The sequence below is a fragment of the Solanum pennellii genome, chromosome 4 (genome assembly GCF_001406875.1).
Source record: "Solanum pennellii chromosome 4, SPENNV200".
NCBI lineage: Eukaryota > Viridiplantae > Streptophyta > Magnoliopsida > Solanales > Solanaceae > Solanum > Solanum pennellii.
In genome coordinates, this window is record NC_028640.1 from 657,228 (window position 1) to 677,296 (window position 20,069).

The 20,069-nt window shown below is 33.3% G+C and overlaps 2 protein-coding genes and 1 long non-coding RNA gene across 3 annotated transcripts; all 3 read right to left on the reverse strand.

Annotated features, from left to right (window-relative positions):
• Positions 1-3,126: 3,126 nt before the first annotated feature.
• Positions 3,127-8,292, reverse strand: LOC107018036. Its single transcript, XM_015218380.2, has 9 exons — positions 7,859-8,292; positions 7,090-7,173; positions 6,654-6,995; positions 5,262-5,397; positions 4,837-4,999; positions 4,387-4,515; positions 3,868-4,062; positions 3,574-3,696; positions 3,127-3,497 (listed from the first exon to the last, which is right to left on the reverse strand). Exons 1-9 carry the CDS (start codon positions 8,019-8,021, stop codon positions 3,390-3,392), a joined length of 1,443 nt encoding a protein of 480 aa, XP_015073866.1. The 5' UTR covers positions 8,022-8,292; the 3' UTR covers positions 3,127-3,389.
• Positions 8,293-13,364: 5,072 nt separating this feature from the next.
• LOC114076744 lies at positions 13,365-16,659 on the reverse strand. Its single transcript, XR_003577731.1, has 2 exons — positions 16,487-16,659; positions 13,365-16,411 (listed from the first exon to the last, which is right to left on the reverse strand). It is a non-coding gene; the product is annotated as an uncharacterized LOC114076744 (long non-coding RNA).
• Positions 16,660-18,703: 2,044 nt separating this feature from the next.
• Positions 18,704-20,069, reverse strand: LOC107016395 (FBD-associated F-box protein At2g26860-like). The gene is made up of 3 exons (XM_015216874.1): positions 19,440-20,069; positions 19,190-19,354; positions 18,704-19,027 (listed from the first exon to the last, which is right to left on the reverse strand). The coding sequence occupies exons 1-3, from the start codon at positions 20,067-20,069 to the stop codon at positions 18,704-18,706; spliced, it is 1,119 nt and encodes a 372-aa protein (XP_015072360.1).

Here is a 20,069-nt window from a genome sequence, read left to right on the forward strand (position 1 = left end):
GTTCTTTACATTGATTTGAACGGCATAACCCGATGTTCTCTTATGGAAGATGCATCAGTTCAGGGGGAAGAGAGAGGTCAAGGGTTGGAGAAAGGAAATACGAGTGCACTAAGTGAGGGGGAACACATGTCTTTGTCACAGAACTGGGAAAACTGCTCCGATGATGAAATGTCACCTTATTTGAAATGCTTTCCCAAATCCGAACTCGTTCCAAACGGAGTTCGTCTTCTTGTAAGCCTCTTGCTACGTCTCTCCCGGAAATTCAAGAAGATTCTACCACTTTCCTACCAGCAAAGGAACCAGTACGTGTAACTAGATCTGCACAACGTACTAAGGATGCAGAAATTTTGGCTCAGACTGCTAAGAAAATTCGCACAAGAAAACGTAAGTCTCCATCATCCTTAACCTTTGTCACAGATACAGTGAATAGTCACAAAAAGAGAAAAATTTCATCCAAATCGAAATCTCATGTTTCATATGGTAGTGGTTACTCTGCAAGAGTTTTAGCCTTTAAGAAAAGAAGTGTGATTAGGGGGAGAGTAATTTCTGGTTTTGGGGGTGGTGAGATGGATGAGTTAGTAACCATCTTGCAAGTTCAAGGATGGACAGAACTGATGCTCCAAGGATCCTTTAGGCGTAAGATGGGTAGAGTAGAAACCAGAGAATTTTATATCAATGCAACAGGAACTGCGTCTTCAATCACCAGTACAGTCTGTGGCATTACTTTTACTCTTACTGCTGAAACTCTATCTTCAATACTAAGGATACCTAATAAGGAATGGGGTCACTATGTTAAGAAGGATTGGCCTCCTTTAGAAGGAAACACCTCTCAACTTGACATATGTAGGCGATTCTCAAATGATCCAACTCTATCTGTATATTCTAGTGTTGACAAGGGCTGTATGATACCTTTACATCAGATGTTGTTTAATGTAGTTCACAAAATTCTTCTGCCAAGAAAGCAAAAAAGAACTGAAGCATGTTACTTGGATCTTACTCTTATGGACTTACTATTGTCTAGGACTCAAATAAACTTGCCGATCCTAATAATGAGTCATATACATAGTTTGTCAAAGCTTGATAAAAAGAAAAGGGGTTTAGCTTATGGATTTTGGTTAGGTCAAGTATTTGAACATTTTGATGTGCCTGTAAAGAACTGGCAGATTCAAACCATTTCTGATGTCATGGGGAAGGTGGACTACATGAACATGCCTGGTACGCCTAAAAGGGTTGATGTGAAAACTCAACGGTTGAGGGCTTCTCTTACTGCTGTAGAAAAGGAGATGGAAGCACTAAAAAGGGCTCATTCAGTAGAAATGGAACAGGTTCAGATTGCTCACAAGTTGGAATGTGAAGAATTGATTGCTGAGAACTGCAGGATTAAGGAAGAACTTACTCAAACTCAGGCTGCGTTACATCAAGAACGAGCAGTGAATTCTGGGCATCTACAAAGTATCATGGGGTTGCTAACCAAGGGATCTTCAAACTCTTCTACATCTATGGCACCCTCTGTTTAATCAATCTCCATATATGCATTATCTTATAATTTTTGGTTTTGACTAGTTAAAGACTGAAGTAGACATTACTATTTTTGTATGTATTTTTGGTTTGATGTCTAACTCGTGCTGTTACTACTAATTTTGTCTGATGATCTATTCCAGTATGCATATGTACTTTGGTTTTCATTATTTTTGGCTAATGGCAAAAGGGGGAAGCAGTTGCAGACTTGTAGGATGATATTAAAGTGTGCTCTATATGTGCTGTGCTCTATATGTTGATTGATGTATTGTGTACCTATTCAAAATGCAAGCTGATTATTTGCCATAGTCAAAAAGGGGGAATTTGTTAAATCTTGAGATTTTGAATATGGCAAAAGCGTATTGAACAGGTAGTGCAACATGTTCCAGTGAAATATTGCAGCAGTATGCAAGTGGCGGCGTATGTATTATATATGGAAACTTATGTGTACGTTTTTGTTTATAGTAGTTTACTTGGTTAAGGAAAACTATTAAAAACAAATTTGAGTACAATAAGGTTTCGAGAAAAAGAGTTAGTAGAAGTCAACAAGGATTTGTAGAAGACAAATACAAAGTTGATTTGTACAAGGATTGGCAGAATTTCTGGTCTATAAATAGAGAGCTATTGTGATCAGAAAAACTTGCGCACCTACAAAGAGAGAGCTTCAAAACACGATCAAGAGAGTTGAGAGAGTTTTGTTAAAATCTTTTGAGTGCTGCGAATTGAGTGTTAACGTTGTTAGGTTGTATTCAAGAGTTTGTTTACAATCTAAGTAGTAGATTTGCTTGACAAGTTAGAGTACTTGAAAAGCATTGAAAAGATAGAAAACTAGGGAGTAGTTTTTTTGTCTTGATTAGAAGGAGTTAGAGTTTATAATTACTTAAGAGCTAAAGAAGTTGTAATCTTTGTATTACTTGAATTTTACAATTAATACAAAGTGTTGTTCAAATAATTATTGTTAAGTTCGTCAAGTAGATACAAACAAGTAGTTAATACGTGTTCCTTTAAAGAATTCAGGAGGGTAGAATTCCAACACAACCGGATGCATAGACAAGATCTTGACGGACGTCCACAAAAATTTTTGGCATTTTTGACGTATGAATCCGGATCACCCAAAAAATAATTTGCTATAGCACACGAAAATCGTCTAAATGGGGGGTAGGCACGCTTCGGGGCTCATTTGACCTTGAAAATGGGTCGCACTGGCCGTGAGGGCTAACTGGTTGCATAGACAAGGTCCTTATGGACGTCCACAAAAAAATTTGACATTTTTGACATCGAAATCTGGATCATCCAAAAAATGCTTTGCTATAGCACACGAAAATCATCGAAATGGGGGGTATGCGTCCTTCGGAGCTCGTTTGACCTTGAAAATGGGTCGGACTGGCCGTTAGAGCCAACCGGCTGCATAGCCAAGGTCTTGACGGACGTCCACGGCCAGTCCGACCAATAATTAAGGTTTATAGAGTCCCAAAGCGCGCATACCCCCAATTTCAACGATTTGCGTGTGCTAACTTTGTGCCTTCATATTCTCCAAGATCTAATCTTTCAAGATTTTGAGAATATTTATATTTTTCTTTTTAAAACATGAAGAACTAAATGGATGTGTTGCATCAAAAAAATCCAAAATAAAAACAGATTGACTGCGGTTTGATGAAACATTGAAACAAAGAACACCACTCGACTATTTTCTCATCCTTGTCCACAGATTCAAATATCTACTACTCTCTCGATAAGCCATTTGCTTCTCGAGAGAGAACATTTGAAACAGAGATTTGACAGCTGAGGTAAAAGGGAGGGACACAACTAGCTAACAATAATTTCTTCACTTATTTGCCATATCCGGTGGAATACACTGCTAGTGCACCTATTCAAGGGGTTTCATTATTAACCCCGAGTTGCTGATAATTCACATAGTCGATTTCATTTAATCGTATACAACATAAGATCTGCTCCGGCAATTCTTCAACTTTGTTACCCTGATTTGAAAAGTGAATAATTACTTGCAGCTGAATTTGGAAAGAAGAGAATTTGAGGTCACATACAGATACTCACCTGAATTGTGAGGCCTACATCCAAGGAGCATAGCTTTAGCCTATCTAGGAATGTTTCGCAACCCTTCCTAGAGATGTAACTGAATCTGTGCATATCAATATCAATCTCAAAATAATTTTCTCCCTACAAAGACATCATTAGCAACGTAATAAGAACTTGGAACATATTTCCTTCAATATGAATAAGACGATGCGGCCATTCTATTCTAAGATGTGATGGCACTCATACTAATGCCAACACAAACATAAAACTTCAGTTGTTCATCCAAATAAAGCTCAAATCTGACAATAATACCTTATAGAACTCATGTTGAGGACGTGAAAGAACAGGTTTTTCATTGTATGCCTGCATCAGCTTCCTCTCTGCTGCACTTAACCGGAGGTCCTCCACATTTGCTACACGACCTAATATCTTCAACCTTTCCCTAAACGGAACAGTACCATCCATTGGAAAAGCCTTCACTTTTTCCACTTCATCATCCATTACTCTCTGATCAATAAAAGATTGTTCAGTAAAAATTCAGACTCTGATAGTTTACAAAGAAACAGACAAGAGGTGAATAAACCATGAAATAATGACTACGTAACAATCAGCACCCAATACAATACTACTAGAGAATGTACACAGAAACTAACAGAATGTGAAAAAAGAAAACACCAACAGAGAAACAAATGTTACAAGAGGCACAATAAAAAAGACGAACATGAAGAAACATGATTAAACAATTAAGAAGTAACAGGAGATATTCAACTAGAGACAGGTTAAAAGAAAAACAAGGACCAATGACATGGTAACTAGAAGTCTAGAACTTACTCTAATGTTCTCCTGAAAATAAGAAGGAAGTTCTTTTGCATAACTTTCGGAAAGCTTAAAGTACAAGACAAAACTCATTCCTTTACCGTCAGTTTCACCCTGAAAAATTGCGGTAGGATATAATGGTACCTGTAAAAAAGAGAGAAACAGACGGGCGAAAACAGTATCTTAGCAACTCAAATGCGTGAATATTGTTATTAATAGAGGTTATACGGCCAGCTAGATTGGAAACTTACATGGAGGCGAATAAAGTCTCAGTTCACAAACCATTCGGGTGTTGAATAACTTTGACTTTGAAGAGACTCGAAACACATTTCATGTGTATCTTAAGCATAAATATTACTATCTTTAAATTAACCATCAGACCAACTTAATGACAGCCAGAGCAATGGAGAAAAAAAAGAAAAGAAACACACTTATTCTCTTAAAGCTACACTAATTAAACGGTACCTGAATGTTCACTACAAGAATGGGTGGAAGTGTCCCAGAGTGTTCAATGACAGGAAGTTCCACAAGTCGAGCAATGTGATCAATTTTTCTTTGAGATAAAAATACGTCAACGCCAAAAGGATAATATGCAGCATTATTTGCCGCAAACTCTTTCTTTTTGTCCCTGCAGAAAATACAATATGTGAATGATACAACATAAACAAAAGTAGAGGGCAGTTGCATTGGCAGAAAGCATGATACACAAACTTAGGATAACCATAACGTCCATAAAACACATATTTAACTACAGGGCATATGGATTTTTCCTTTCTTTTCTACTTTTTCTAAATGAAGGATTTCATCTTAGCCATTTTTTTAAGACTAGATTGTCACACTCATAAAATAAGTGCTTACCTGTTTGTTTTGTGTATCTGTAAGTATATTACCTGAAATAGTTTCCTCCCCGGACCCTGAAGGTATTTGGTTCAATATAGGACCAACTATCAGGCAATTTATTCTCCAACGGGCAAACTGGTACTTGGCTACCAGCTATGGGCCTTTGAAGCAGGGTTTTAGATGAAACTGTACCCAAAAACAAATAAAAGTTAGCTAATTGTATTTCCTTCTCCTTGATCTGGTAACTGGATCACAGATAAATTAATCATCACTCTTGAGTCCATCCGAAAGACAAATTTATAGAGAAATTTCAAGTTTAAACATTTACATAAGATGCCAAACAGCCAGTTTTCAGGCTCGGAGACAGACATATGATGTCAAGGATTCAATTCCTCTATCACAATCACTCTCTTCTTTTCTTTTTCCTTCTCTCTTGATTTTACAGCTTGATATACAAAATAGGTCCAAAAGGTCAAAACTGAATTTTGAGAAACAGCTAGACTAAATTTTCCCTTAGAAGTGCATTATTAAAGATCCGCCAAGTGGTGGATGTAGCTTTTCTTCTGAAGCGTCTTAGTCCGTAGCTGCCGAAGTATAGCATTGAGGTGACGACCTCATTTGCTAGGTCAAGTCTCCTTTTGGAACTACTTTTCCTTTCTCTCTCAGCTAGACTAATTTTCTATTAAAAAGTAGATTGTTAAGATCCGTTCCATTCCACGCCAAGGTGCAGCAGAGAATCAAGGACCTTGACAAGGATGCCTTTGTTTTATCTTCTATACTGACCCCACCTTCACACTCCTACACTTATATTAAGGGAGTTACTTGCTTAAAAAGGAGACGAGGTACACCTAAAATCACATGGAAGACAGTGGCCTCAAAAGGCCTATAATCGTTTGGAATGAATTCACACATAGCGAAAGATTTATATAAGCAATATCAATTAGTTGGGAAATATGTTTCAGCTGTAACTAGTTTTATCACTGCCCTGTACAAATCAACTACATTTTCAGTTGTATTTGAGGAGAGCTGTTTTTGCTAGTCCGAATGTACCAACTCCAAATATATAAAGCAGCTGAAACAGTCATCAGATAACACATAATTTTGCCTCAAAGAAAATGAGACATGGATAATCCAATAAGAGCACTAATTCCCCAAAATATATTTCGAGACAAGATATTCCTCTGAACAATAATAATTGTTGTTTCTTGAAAGATATTCCTCTTAACAATAACTAAATCATATTATAGACGTGGCGTAATTCTTGAAATTTCATCATTATATATGTCTTGCTAATTACTAATTGCAACAAATTTAAGATACTTTAGAAGTAATATTCAATAAAGTAACCAACAATGATGTTCAAACTTAATCCATTATGTAATGCAGATTTGAAGAACTTTGTGCCAAAGAAACTAGATCAAAATTTAGATGTAGATACTCACGTAGAGTGGCACAAGGATTTCCATCTTTCCATTTGAAGGGAAGCTTTAGGTCCGCTTTCTTCCTTGAACTTGGAGGACTAGAGCTAAGAGATCTCTTCTCAACAGGCACAACAGTGGAGGTAAGACGGGGCAGACAGTTGTTTGAAAGAATTCCACAGTTCTCCAACAAACCATCCTCCCTGCCACTACCTATATTTTCCGAGGACGAGATCTCATCAAGGAAAACAGGCCGTACCTCACTGTGAGGTCCCTCACGGTTTAAATTAACATCCCCATTGTTAGTATCTTTGATAGAAGCTACACTAGTCCGCCCACAATCAAAGCTGTTGACAGAAAGTACATCTGCAGGAATTGTATTTATATTTGTATTACTAACTTCAAATGAAACAAAATTCTAACAGTTGAAACAGAAGATTGAAAACTAAGAATGCTGTACCATCAGGAACACTCTGGAAATCTTCATCACTGCAATCAGATTCAAATATTGCAGCAGAATCAAACCATGCCTCCTCAATCCGTCCTGCGATTTCCATTACAAACATTAAACATTTCCGAAGGTTATTTCTGATGACTTTATCTGCTATTCACCTTTCGAATAAAAACATGAAAACTTAAACTATACAAGATCCTTTCCAATGAATGATAGATGTAACGTTGCAAACAAACTTATATCCTAACGGACAACGAAACATACAATCTCACTTTAACTTGCCACTTGCTGAAGGCATTTAACAGGAGTTAGGAAAAGAAAACGACAGCACAAGAACATGAGAAACTATTAAGTTAAATTGTATATAAAACAACCCAATACAAGTGCATATTATCACAACCATCAAAATTTGATTTTGAAGTGTTCATCAGAAAATCTATATTTCACCGCTATCTTACTCAATCAAAGCATATATCAAACACTATTTTTTCCCCTAAATTGGGGATATGGGAAGGGAAATGGCCAAAAAGCATTACAAGTTGGGGAACGCGAAAGTTCAGGTAATCAACCAACTGAGCTGCTAAAATCGAATTTATCGAAATTTTTTCCATCCTAAATGGATCTCATCACCTCAAAAACCTTCAACTTAACCAAACAAACTCAAAATTAAAAACATAAAAATTAAAATGCTAATTACTTTCACAATTCAACAAAATTCTAGATCACAACACCTAATAATCCCAAAAATAAAAAAAAGTAAAAACAGAGAAAGTACCCTGAAATGTTGGATTATAGTTATCCAAAGGAAATGACTCATCAATTTTATGAAGTGAGTTAGATTTCTTCCTTCTTCTTCTTCCCCTTCTTTTCCTAAACTTATTTGAACCTTTCAATTTACCTCCAACACAACTATCTGGCCGCGATACACATGCTCCCATTTCCGCAGAATCATATGCTTCTCAACAACTACTATATCATATCAACCAAAACAAAAAATCATTTTTTTAGAGAGAGAAAAATCTATTGATTTTTGAGGAATTTTGAAGCTTGAAGAGGTGGAGAAGCCATTAATTATCTCAAAATCTATTGATTTTTGAGGAATTTGAAGGATATATTCTTGGAATTATGTTACATGATTTTCAGAGAAGAAGAAAAGAAAGTTTCATTCTTTCTTCTTTTTCTTCTTCTCATAGGAAAGTCAAAACACTCTTATTACTTTGTCTATTTATGTGTTTAAATATGTTTTTTTTTTTTTCAAGTTTAAATTAAGTGAATTATTTTTTTAATTATTAGATTTTCTGACAAAATATAGTGAGTATTGTGTAAAAGTAAAACTTTGAAAGATATGTTTATGTGTTTAAATATGTTTTTTACTTGGTACAACAAGAAAATAATATAACAAGAAAATAATATTTTCTGTGTCTAATTTATGAAATTAATGAATAATTTGATATTTTAGTTTCTAATTTTATCTTATTACTCCTTTCGTTCGTAATTGTTTGTCATGGTTTCTATTTTTAGAGTTAAACTATAAAAACTATGACTAACATTTTAAAATGTAATTTTTCATGATATTAATATGCAAAAAATTGTAATTTATAGTACTTTTTATATTAGTTTTAGAATATCTAAATTTTTTTGTTTAAAATATCGAATTATGTGATCTAATTTAATTTTGAAAATTAGTTAAATTGACTTTCAAAAAGCGCAACATGACAAACAATTCCGGACGAAGGGAGTATTAATTATAATTATTTTCTTATTATATTTTTTAAGGATTGTATTTATTATATTTAAAGGATAATATACTAAAATTATATATTTATTTATAATTTTTTAAGAAATAAGTAAAGTCAATAATAGACAAATATTGTTGAACAGATAAAGTAATTAGCATAATAATTACTATCATTTTATTTCTATTAATTGGAAGAATTTCAAAATCAATTTACTCATTAAAGAGTTTTATGTTTTTCAAAAGTATTAACTCCTTAAATAAATTGAGTAAGTGAAAAATTATTTTCTTTTTTTAATTTGTCAAAATGACGAGTAGAAAGAGACAATTAAAAAGTCAATTATCACAAATAAAAAGGGACAAAAGAAGCACTATAGTACAACTCTACATAATTTATTTCATATGGACTAAAAAAAGTAGTAATTAAGAATAAGATATTTAGATTAAATTAAATTTATATATAAAATAAAAAACAAATGGCCATGGTCAATTAATTTTGTAATCCTTCACAATTTTAATTTTAAAGCTTTATTAAAAAAAATTGTAATCTTTTTCTATTCAAAATTCTATATGATCATGTAAGATCATTTCATCGTGGGAATTTGATTTAGTGTGAAAAGATAAAGTTATGAAGACAATGAATAGACTTAATTTTTAAATATATATAAATAACACACGCTAATCAATATTTTATTTTGTATATAATAATATATAAATGCATGTTTATATGTTTTTATATATAGGTATTATTTATTATGTAAATAAAGAAAAATTGTATCAAATACTTTATAACTTATCTAAATTTTATTCTATTAAGAGAAAAAAATCCAAATAATGTATAATGAGTGTTAAAAGTGTAAATATATTATTATTATTATTATTATTATTATTATAATAACTGCTAAAAAGTCCTACCAAACTCCCAAAACTTAGTTACAGAAAAATATTGACTTATTTATTCACATTGAAGTTTTCATTATAAATATGGACATGAATATTTTAACTTGATATTTATATTAATTGATGTTTACTTTTAGATTCTGATAATAAATATTAAAGGTAAAATGTGTATAAAAAATAATATATTAAAAATGACCAAAAAAATGCATTTTAAACATTTTTGACTAATAAAAATATATTATTTAAAATAATACCATCTTTAATTTGGTAGTTGGGCTTTTTAAATCCCCCTTGCCTACAAATGACAGAGAAAATAAAGACCACCTATCCTTGTCAAATCTCTTTAAACTCAGTCAAATCTATGTACTCCGTTTTGAAATAAGTGAATTATTAATCTTTTTTTATAGTTCAAAATAAATGAATTGTTTAAAGTTTAAAAGAGTTATTTAATTATTTTTTTTATTTTTGGCCCTTATTTACATCTGCTAGGTAATAATTTTATGATTTTATTTTAAATTATTTATATTTTCAAAAATAAGTTGACAATATCTAAAAGGCACAAGTGAAAATGACGTTTATTTTATGTCGTAAATTTTTTTCGTAATAAATGTATATTGACTTATCAATTCAATTATTTTGAAATAGACGGAGTAATATAAAGTGAGAAAGAAATATTGAAAACCAAAAGGAATCAATTGTCCTAAAGTGAAAAAGGAGTTCTAACTTCACAAACATTAATTTGTTTGAAAAATATGGCAAAATTGAATATTTGACAATCTTTCTTGCTGCCTTTTTCATTAAAGGCTAATATTAGCTAAAATTTGGTAAAAAGTCATTTGTTTTCTTCCTTTTAAGCTTTAATTAGGGGGGAAATAAAGAAATGGTGGTGAGAAGAACACTTCTAAGAAAGTGTTTTGCTAAGTTTACAAGTTAATTTGGCTTATTAATACTTTTTGGCTTATCTACCTATACCTATTTAGGTATAGACTTATATAGCAAATAAATTTCTATGTCAAAAAAAATAATTTGGTGGTACATCTCCATCAATATATAATTTGGATATTTTTATTTCTGAGATATTTACTTTATTTATTTTTATTTGTTATATTTGAATTTGATATAATCATTAAGAACATAATGATTGACATGATTGTTTTATCACATTAATTGATGTTTAATATTATATCTTAGAAAACGATTTAAAAAATAAGTAATTAGTGTTAAGAATAAAATATTAATTTAACCTTTAAATTATATAACATCATTGTCTATTCGGCCTAAATTATCAATTAATTTAGAGAGAAGTATTGAAAATATATGAACTTGATGTAAATTATTAATTTTGTCCCTTAACTATTGACAATTTTAACAACACTTTTCAACTTGACTAACTAAACTTAACAAGTAGTGCAAAACTCTTATAAAAGTATGAAACTCTTAATAAAAAATCGAAGAGATCAAGTGTTGAAAACACCGTAAATTTGGCAAGAATTTAGAGGGGGGTGTATTTCATTCGACCAGGGATGTATTTAAGTTCAATTAGTCAAATAAAATAATATATTCAAAATTATCAAGAATTCAAACATAAAACTAATAATTCACACCAAATTTAAAAATATTTTAATACTTCTCTGTTTAATTTAACCTTACTAAAAAAGTTTTATAACCTGACCATTGAGCTTAATATTTGAAATTTACTCAAGGGGCCTCTTCGACCCATATATATGTAAAGATATTTTGAAAAATTAATTAAGCATTTATTGTAAAGGTCAATGTCAATATTGACAAGAATAAACATTGAGGTATGTAAACATTATTCTGCAATTCTCTACTTTAATTCCATTTAATTAACTATACATTAAAAATTAAAATAAAATATATATGATGATCAGAATTGGTAGTTGAGTTCAAGTTATTGCTCCATTAAGTTGATATTCAGATCTTTGTTAAAGTAACAACCTTTTCAGGGCTTCACTCTTAGATTTTTTTTCTTTTCATATTCGATGTTCGTGTTAGAGACCGATTATTGCATATAGTCTATTTTGGAAGGAAGTATTATCTATCAAGATTTTTCCATACTCAAGGCATCTAATTAAGAGAAATTTCTTGTCAGTCAAAGCAAGGAGTTTGCCTTCTGGGTCGAGCTCGTCGCACCAAGCTTGTTTAGTGTGGGTTACCTCTCCTATGTAGTTTGTGAGCTATTGCATAGGAGCGGAAATTTTATCCTGTGTGCACCCAAAGGATAGCGATTGCACTGCGGTTTCCCTTGTCATAAAAAAAATTAAGAGAAAAGAGATCTCATCCACTGAACTATATGTTTTTGGTGGTATTTGGATCGGAATTACTCGTTGATTTTTTACCTTTAGAATTATATATATATATATATAACAAAATTATGGTATAATTTCATAAGCAAAATGTCTAAGTGGTATGTGCGTGCGTGGTCTTGTTGTTCCTATCATGTATAGGTAAATTTTTTATTTTCGTTTTGATAAATTCTAAGCTGAAAAAACGTAAATTATATAATATGAAAAAAAATACAATACTGAATGTGTTATTTTTTTTTACATATATTAAACAAAATAGTGATGCCAAATTGAGGACACTATGGTGGACCTTTCTTTCACTTTTTCCATTTTGTCAATTTTACTTTTGATTGCCCATAAGCTATTTTAAACTATGATTTATGTTTTTAAAGTTCATATTGTAAAAAATGTTTTTATAATTTGTTTATTTTATAAGATAATTATAAAATACTTTTTATGATAAAGAAAAAATAAAATAGTAACAAATTAACACGATTTAATAGGTAAAAATTATATTACTAAATTTAAAATATAAATATACATATTTAATTTAAATTCGATCGTGTATTTTAAAGATACTTACACATAATTAAAATCAGTTTTCATTTTTGTTAAAAAATAAATAAATTGAAAAGAGTATAGAAAGATGTCCAATCAATGGAGCTGATCATATTTTTATTCTCAATCATTGTATAGCAATAGTGATAGTGCTTATCTTGATTAAAAAAAAAGTTTATTTGTTCAAATTGAATTATATCATATAGTTTTTTTTTTCACTTTGTCCAAAAATATCTTTATTTATCAACTAGATAAAGTGTTGTCTACAATTAATTAGCCAGTTTGGTGGGATCGTTGTACCTACTAAAAAGTAAGATGGGCTTGCCTTTACACGTTAGAGTATAGTTTACGAGATTTGTCGAACTCAATAATTTAATTTGGTTCAAATTATAAATATAATTCAAAGAAATTTATTAATATATATATAGGTTATTAATTTAAAATTTAATAGGTTAAAAGAATATAAAATTCGGAATTTATAAATTTTAAATGCTGACTCAATCTTTTCTCTTACATTTTGCTAATTCTATGAGAACTATTTGATATTCATTTTCATCAAATTTTCTTCACCTAGGACTTCCAATCCCTAGTTAAGCCTTTTTAACGTAGCCTCTAATAAAAAATTTCGAGTTTGAACCTTCGATATGATCTTTTTTTTGGAGCTCTTTCCCTCGAATGAGGCCCTATGCAATACAAATACAAATTACTCAGATTTCAATATGAATATAACTCTAAAATCTTCTCGTAAGTTAGTTAATGAGTTGGTCGACTTATGATCCATGTAGTCGAATTTCCTGCAGATTCGATAAACAAATATATATATATATATATATATATATATATATAGCTAATGATAGAATAATAGATAGTAGACACAATTTTTTTTATACTAGTTCAGATCACCGATATAATGCCTAGCTAGTCCAGTCCCCTTGGATTACAATGATTATTCTTCTTGGTTATATAGTTTCTATGTTGCTCGGACTCTTCAAAAATGTCAATAGGTGGTTGTCGGATTCGCCAAAAATAGTGTATCTTTGAAGAATCCGAGACGGGTGCTGCATCAAAAGTGAAGGGTGGGCGCAACTTAGTATAATTTGTCTTGTTACAAACTCGGAGAGTTCTTCTGATCTGAATGATCCCAGATCCTTTGACCAATAACTCGTAATTCGCACTTGAATCAGTCTTAGTATACTTGATTTCTGCATTTGGTGAAGCTCGATGATAGCTTATTATCAGCTCATTCAAAATTTCATTACACCTATTTGTTGCATTACTTTTCTTGCACTGTTGAATGATCATTGTCTCAAGTTTTGTGTATACAGAATCGTATACACAAACAAACGAATCGTATGACAAACTGATGAAAAAGTAAATAGAATTGTACTTTGTGCTTCCAAATGGCCCTTGAACCTATATGGCTCTTACACTATCCATCACACAATATATGATTAACTTATAGAAGCTGCTCTTTCAGGCAATCTTCCTATTATAGCCCGTGCTTTGTTTTGCTTGTCATACTTCCTTGCTTCCACGTAAGCATAATCAACAACATACAAATCCGTTATTTACAACTGTCACCAAAGGAGGTGCTTCGAATGTAGCAGGTGTTCCAGCTCTAGCTCGAACAGGAGACATGATCAAGATTTCAGTCTATTTTCAGTTCATATTTGTCTCCATAGTGTGTCAATAGCGCCTTTGACGACTCTTTTCATCCAATGCCACCAATTACATACAACTTTTTATCCATAAAAGTACCGCAGAACACATCCTATGCCACGTGTTCATGCTTGGTAAAGTTTTTCACGTTCTAGTCTATGAATTGTTAAGTTCTGTTGAGCTAAGTATATTGCCCCCGTGATTAGTCACAACCGTCATCTAGAATGGGAATCTCCTCAAAGCAGGAAGAGCCAAACAAGCACCTTGGTGCATTCATTTGTATTCCAAATAACCAAGTGTTTGTCAGTATACTGTAACGATACATGACATAAATAAGATCTCCTTTCCAAACACAAGCAGCTCTTTGGCAGTTAGGATAGAGCTGATTGTGTATGGAAAGGTGATTTTATACATGTCATTTATCTTTACAGTATACGAAAAACACTTGGTCATCTAGAATGCACCAAGACGTTTGTTTGGCTCTGCCAGTTTTGGGGAGATTTCCATTCTAGCTGGCGGTTGCGACTCATGGGGTCAAAATACTTAGCTCAGCAGAAGTTCACAATTTAGAGTTCGAAGCCTCGAACACTTCACCAAGCAGCGTAAAATGTGTTTTGTGGTATTTGTGGATAGAAATTTTTATGTAATTGCAGGCATTGGAAAAACAGAGTTGTCAAAGGTGCTATTGACACATTATGGAGACTAATATTATTTGAAACAGGAAAATGGACTAAATTTTCAAGCATGTCTCGTGTTTGAGCTACAGCTAGGGGTGATATGCCTGCTACATTCGAAGCACCTCCATTGGTGGCAGTTGTAAATAATGATTTGTATTCTGCTGATTATGCTAACATAGAGGTGAGGAAGTATGACAAGCAAATTAAAGCACGGGTCACCATAAGAAGATTACCTGAAAGAGCAGCTTCAATGAATGGTTGAGATTTGGCTTTTTGAGCTTGTGGTGATAGGCTAATTGTAATGTGAGAGCCTAGAGCCATGGGTGTAGGGCATTTCAAAGTGAGTTTATCGGTTCCAATTGAAGGACCTCAGTGGAACTTGATTTGATGAAAGCGATCTGGATGCTTTGTGTATAACTGTGCTGTCATGGGTTGATGATCATGTGATGTTCGCTAATCGAGACAGGATAGGCTTCTAGGATTCTTGCCAATATCTAGCTCTATTTCATAGTTTCATCTTGAACTTTAACCTTGCTTTCCCATGAGAATGTTGGTTAAAGTTTTCCATGTCTCTTTTCTCTGCCGTTTTACCATAAAGCTCACGTATCCCACGTAAGTGGTTTCAAAAACCAATAAATTGATTCCAAATCCATCATTTTGAACAGTCATGACTTTCTAGCACACAAACAACCAATCCATCATTCATTTTGATTATGAATTGGAGCCCGAATCTGCAACACGTTTGTTGTGGGGAATCATACTTATAAGAAACTAAAATGACCCTAAAGACTAAAGATATGGGGGGGGGGAGGGGGACGTACGCCACTCAAACAAACTGAGGAAAGTTGCATCCGTCCCATTGCAAGCACCTACAATGTCATGATCTCATTGATTTACCCTAGTTTCTTTGGGAGTTTATCGTATCGTCGCCCCTCCAACAGGAGAAGGTATAGATTTGAAAATTTATATATGCCATTTGGATGGAGAATTTATAGGCGTACTGAGTGGATCTATCATATTTTATTTGTTGTCCTTATCAGTTGTTTTCTTTTTAAATGTTGGGCTAAGTGTAGGTTGGGTCATGCCCGCAGAAGTGTCAGGATGGGTAATTTTGTTTTGGATTTTGAATAAAACACGAAATTTGCCTTATAAAATTAAAAAAAATTCCTATCATTTGCTTTTTTTAAAAATGTGGCTATTAAGCGGGGAAGGAAGAGTAAAAAAACAAATTCGCTCAAACTAACTGAGGAAAGTCATATCCGTGCAAGCAAACCTATAACGTCATGATTTGATTGGTTTACCCTTGTTTCTTTGGTAGTTTATCGTACTGTCGCTCCCTCCCTCAGCAAGAAAAGGTATAAATATGAAAACTTATCTGCCACTTGGATCGGAGAATTTATGGAGGATATCGGATTTTAAATTTCCAAAAGCCGCACGCAACATCTCTCAGAAGACAAGATCCAACAAGGAACATCGAGCCTGAATTATAGAACCTGAGAACACAATTGAGAAAGAATAGGGAAGTTAGCAGCAAGAAAAAGTACAAATCAAGAAACTATACTACTTACTCTTGTTAGCTGACATACTAGAATCCATAACCAACATCACCATAATATTGATAACCCACAATGGAGGAAGGCGGAGACATGGATTAGTCCAAGGAGACAGAAGATCTCAAGTGAATAAGAGATGGCGAGGTAAAGGAGGAGACAAGGCGGCGAGGGGAAATGAGGAGTCCTTAATTAGGAACCCTGCCTTAGATTTATAGGCCTACCGAGTGGGCCTATCGTGTTTTATTTGTTGTGTCCTTTTCAATTGTGTTTCTTTTCAAATTTTGGGCTAAGTGTGGGTTGGGCCATGCCAACGGAATTGTCAGGGCCTATCGTGTTTTATTTGTTGTGTCCTTTTCAATTGTTTTCTTTTCAAATTTTGGGCTAACTGTGGGTTGGGCCATGCCAACGGAAGTGTCAGGATGTGTAATTTGTTTTGGATTTTGAATAAAACACGATTTTTGCCTTAAATAAATAAAAAAAAATCCTATCATTTGCTTTTTAGAAATGTGGCTACTAAGCGGGGGAAGGAAGAGTGAATAAACAAATCCCCTCAATTACTAACTGAGGGAAGTCATATCCATCCCATTGCAAGCACCTACAATGTCATGATTTGATTGGTTTACCCTAGTTTCTTTGATAGTTTATCATACTGTTACCACTCAAACAAGAAAAAGGTATAGATATCAAAACTTATTTTCCATTTAAATCGGAGAATTTATGGAGGAAAACGGGTTTTAAATTCCCAGGAACCGCACGATTCTATTATTTATATAGCAAAAGAAAATAGGCTGCTCTAAAATTATCCAGAGGGCTCCAAATGTGGCTATTAAGCAGAGAAGGAGAAGAGAATAAATAAATCCCCTCAATTAACTTAGGGAAGTCACATCCATCCCATTTTAAGCACCTATATATGATCTTATTGGTTTACCCTAGTTTCTTTGGAAGCTTATCGTACTATCGCCCCTCCAACCATAAAAAAGGTATAGATATGAAAACTTACATGCCATTTGGATTGTAGAATTTATGGAGGAAATCGGGTTTTAAATTCTCAGAAACCGCACGATTATATAGTCAAAAGAAATAGGCCGCCCTAAAATCACCCTAGGAGCCGCTAATGTGTCTACTAAGCGGAGATAGAAGGGTGAATAAATATATCCCCTCAACTAAGTAAATAGACAACAAATAGTAATCAAATAAATATGTAGAATAATGAATAAGAAGGTTATAAGATTTCATAAATTGAAAGCTCCGTTTAGTCTGCGCTTCATTTTCGTAAATCTAAAGCTAGCGTTTAGTCTACACTCCTTTTTTGTAACCGTAATATAGAGGTAAAAATAAAAACAATATGTATAATAGACTAGTATCTGGACACGTGTGTTGCACATGTATCTCATAAAAGTAGTACAAATGATATGAATCATATTGAACGGTAGTGTAATGAGCAGTAACATGAAAAACATACAAGCTGAAAAATATCTTGAATAACTTTTTGCTTGAGTACATTTGGACATATGAAACAGTTTCCGATTTATGTTGCAGAAAACCATTGGAATTAAATGAATTTACACAGTAATGCTTAGTTGAATTAACGAGAAACTACACCATGAATCTCAATTGCAGATCTTAATAAGTCACAGAAAAATGAAATCAATATAAAGCTACATAATAATGACTATAAAAGGGATTAGACATGAAATAAGATATAATCAAGTTTGTATTTTGTTGATATAATTATTGCCAAAAACTCTGTATAATCACAACAACTTTTACTTAAGCAAACTTCAACTGATCAAGCTAACAAATATCTCATGCTTTGTCCCTGAGTGAAGTGATGCAATCACGGCAAAAACTCTCGAAGAAGAGGCATTAGCATTTCTGGCTTATGAAGTCAGTGGTGATTCTAAGGTAGAGTGTACTTTGCTCGTTGATTCGTTTAAGCATGTTATTGGAATTGGAATCAATTGTAGCCCTACAAGATACAGTCAAGGGATGATCCCAATTGATCCGTAAGCTAAGGTCTTTGGTTTGCTTTCAAAATAATACTTAAGAGAAATGTTTCGTGATGTACCACGATTCAACTTTAAATACTGAAAACTTAATTGGTAACAAGTTAACCATCCACAGACAGTGAAAGTTCAAACCAATAATAGAAAAGCAAAAAATAAAATACCACAATTTCTGCGATAGATCTGCACTGCAGATTCAATATGTAGGTTCAAATCTGAAATCATTTCACTTGACCAATAAGTCGTAACACGCACTTGAATCAGTCTTAGTGTACTTGATTTCTGCATTTAGTGATGCTCGATGGTAGCATTTCAACTCCTTCAAAATTTCATCAGACCTCTCAAGTTTTTGCATTTTCTGTTGAACGATCATCCTCTCAAGCTTCGGAGAATAAGCTAGGATGACTTGTACTAAGTACATTTCAGTAAGTGTACCCTTGAATTTACCTATCCTCACTGTTCGAATCAGCTTCAGAGCTTCACTCACTTTTTTTTCTGCTTTAGACAAGTAATCAAACAGTTCTGTTGTGTGATACACTGTTTTATCAACCTAAACAAATGTAGCACACAAGTTAAGTGTATACATGTACAAGTATTTAATATACGAGAAATTCCCAAGGGTTATTGTCGCACAACTGAAAACAGATAACGTTAAAACCCCGGAGCTGTCTGTATAGAGAATTGAACTTGTAGTAGTCGAGGTACGTCTTACCTTTACAACTTCATCTATGTCAAGTTCAACAAGGTTAGGAGAATTCCGCAGTAGGCAAAGTGCACATATAATACGTCTAACAGAAATCTTCAAATCACAAATCTTCAGGCTTTGCAAGTTCAGTAATACGTCAAGCCTATCTGACGGACAAACCGACCCTAAGTTCTGTAAGAGCAATAAAAGGATTAATCACTATATCAAAAATTAAAACACTGCAAATCGAAAACAAAACAGAACACGATATTCTCACCTTTAAGGATGATCCATCCAAACAGAGATGCTTAATCTTTCTAAATATCGGGTTCACATTAAAACACTGAAATGTTATTGCATCTGTACTAAGCATAGACAAGTTCACAAGCTTCGGAGAAACAATATCAACATAATCAACATCATCACAATATTTCAACTCCAACGTCTCGAGCATTGGCAGAATAAGAGTAGTCTGTTTTGACCTGTCAATTGCAACTTCTTCTAACTGAAGACTAACAAGTTTAGGAAATCGGTTACTATCAGGAAACTTAACAATGCACCTCGATAACTTCAAATGTGTCAACGTTGCACAAGTAAATACGCTAACAGGCAACGTATATAATTCATCATTTGCCATATCAAGTGTGAGCTTCTGAATAACATGATTTGCTACTAACACGATGCATCGATCCACATACGACTGAGATAGTTTGCGTGTCTCAGAGACGAGATGAAATCCCAAAATAGGTCCAGTATGTTGCATTAGAATTTTACGGATTATTCCACCAGCGTAATTAGATACATGCTGGAAAAACATATGATCAAACAACAGATGTGGCAGTGTGTACCATAACTGACTCCATTGCTTTGATAAGATGCTCGTTCTCGCAGCATATTTAATCGGCAT

Coding starts and splice junctions, on each gene's coding strand:
- LOC107018036 (XM_015218380.2), bottom strand. CDS start 8,021: ATGGGAGCATGTGTATCGCGGCCAGATAGTTGTGTTGGAGGTAAATTG. Junction 7,174..7,858: donor CTATAATCCAACATTTCAGG/GTACTTTCTCTG, acceptor TGGAAATCGCAG/GACGGATTGAGGAGGCATGG. Junction 5,398..6,653: donor AAATCCTTGTGCCACTCTAC/GTGAGTATCTAC, acceptor TTTTGGGTACAG/TTTCATCTAAAACCCTGCTT.
- LOC107016395 (XM_015216874.1), bottom strand. CDS start 20,069: ATGCCGATTAAATATGCTGCGAGAACGAGCATCTTATCAAAGCAATGG. Junction 19,355..19,439: donor TGGATGGATCATCCTTAAAG/GTGAGAATATCG, acceptor TTGCTCTTACAG/AACTTAGGGTCGGTTTGTCC. Junction 19,028..19,189: donor ACATAGATGAAGTTGTAAAG/GTAAGACGTACC, acceptor ACATTTGTTTAG/GTTGATAAAACAGTGTATCA.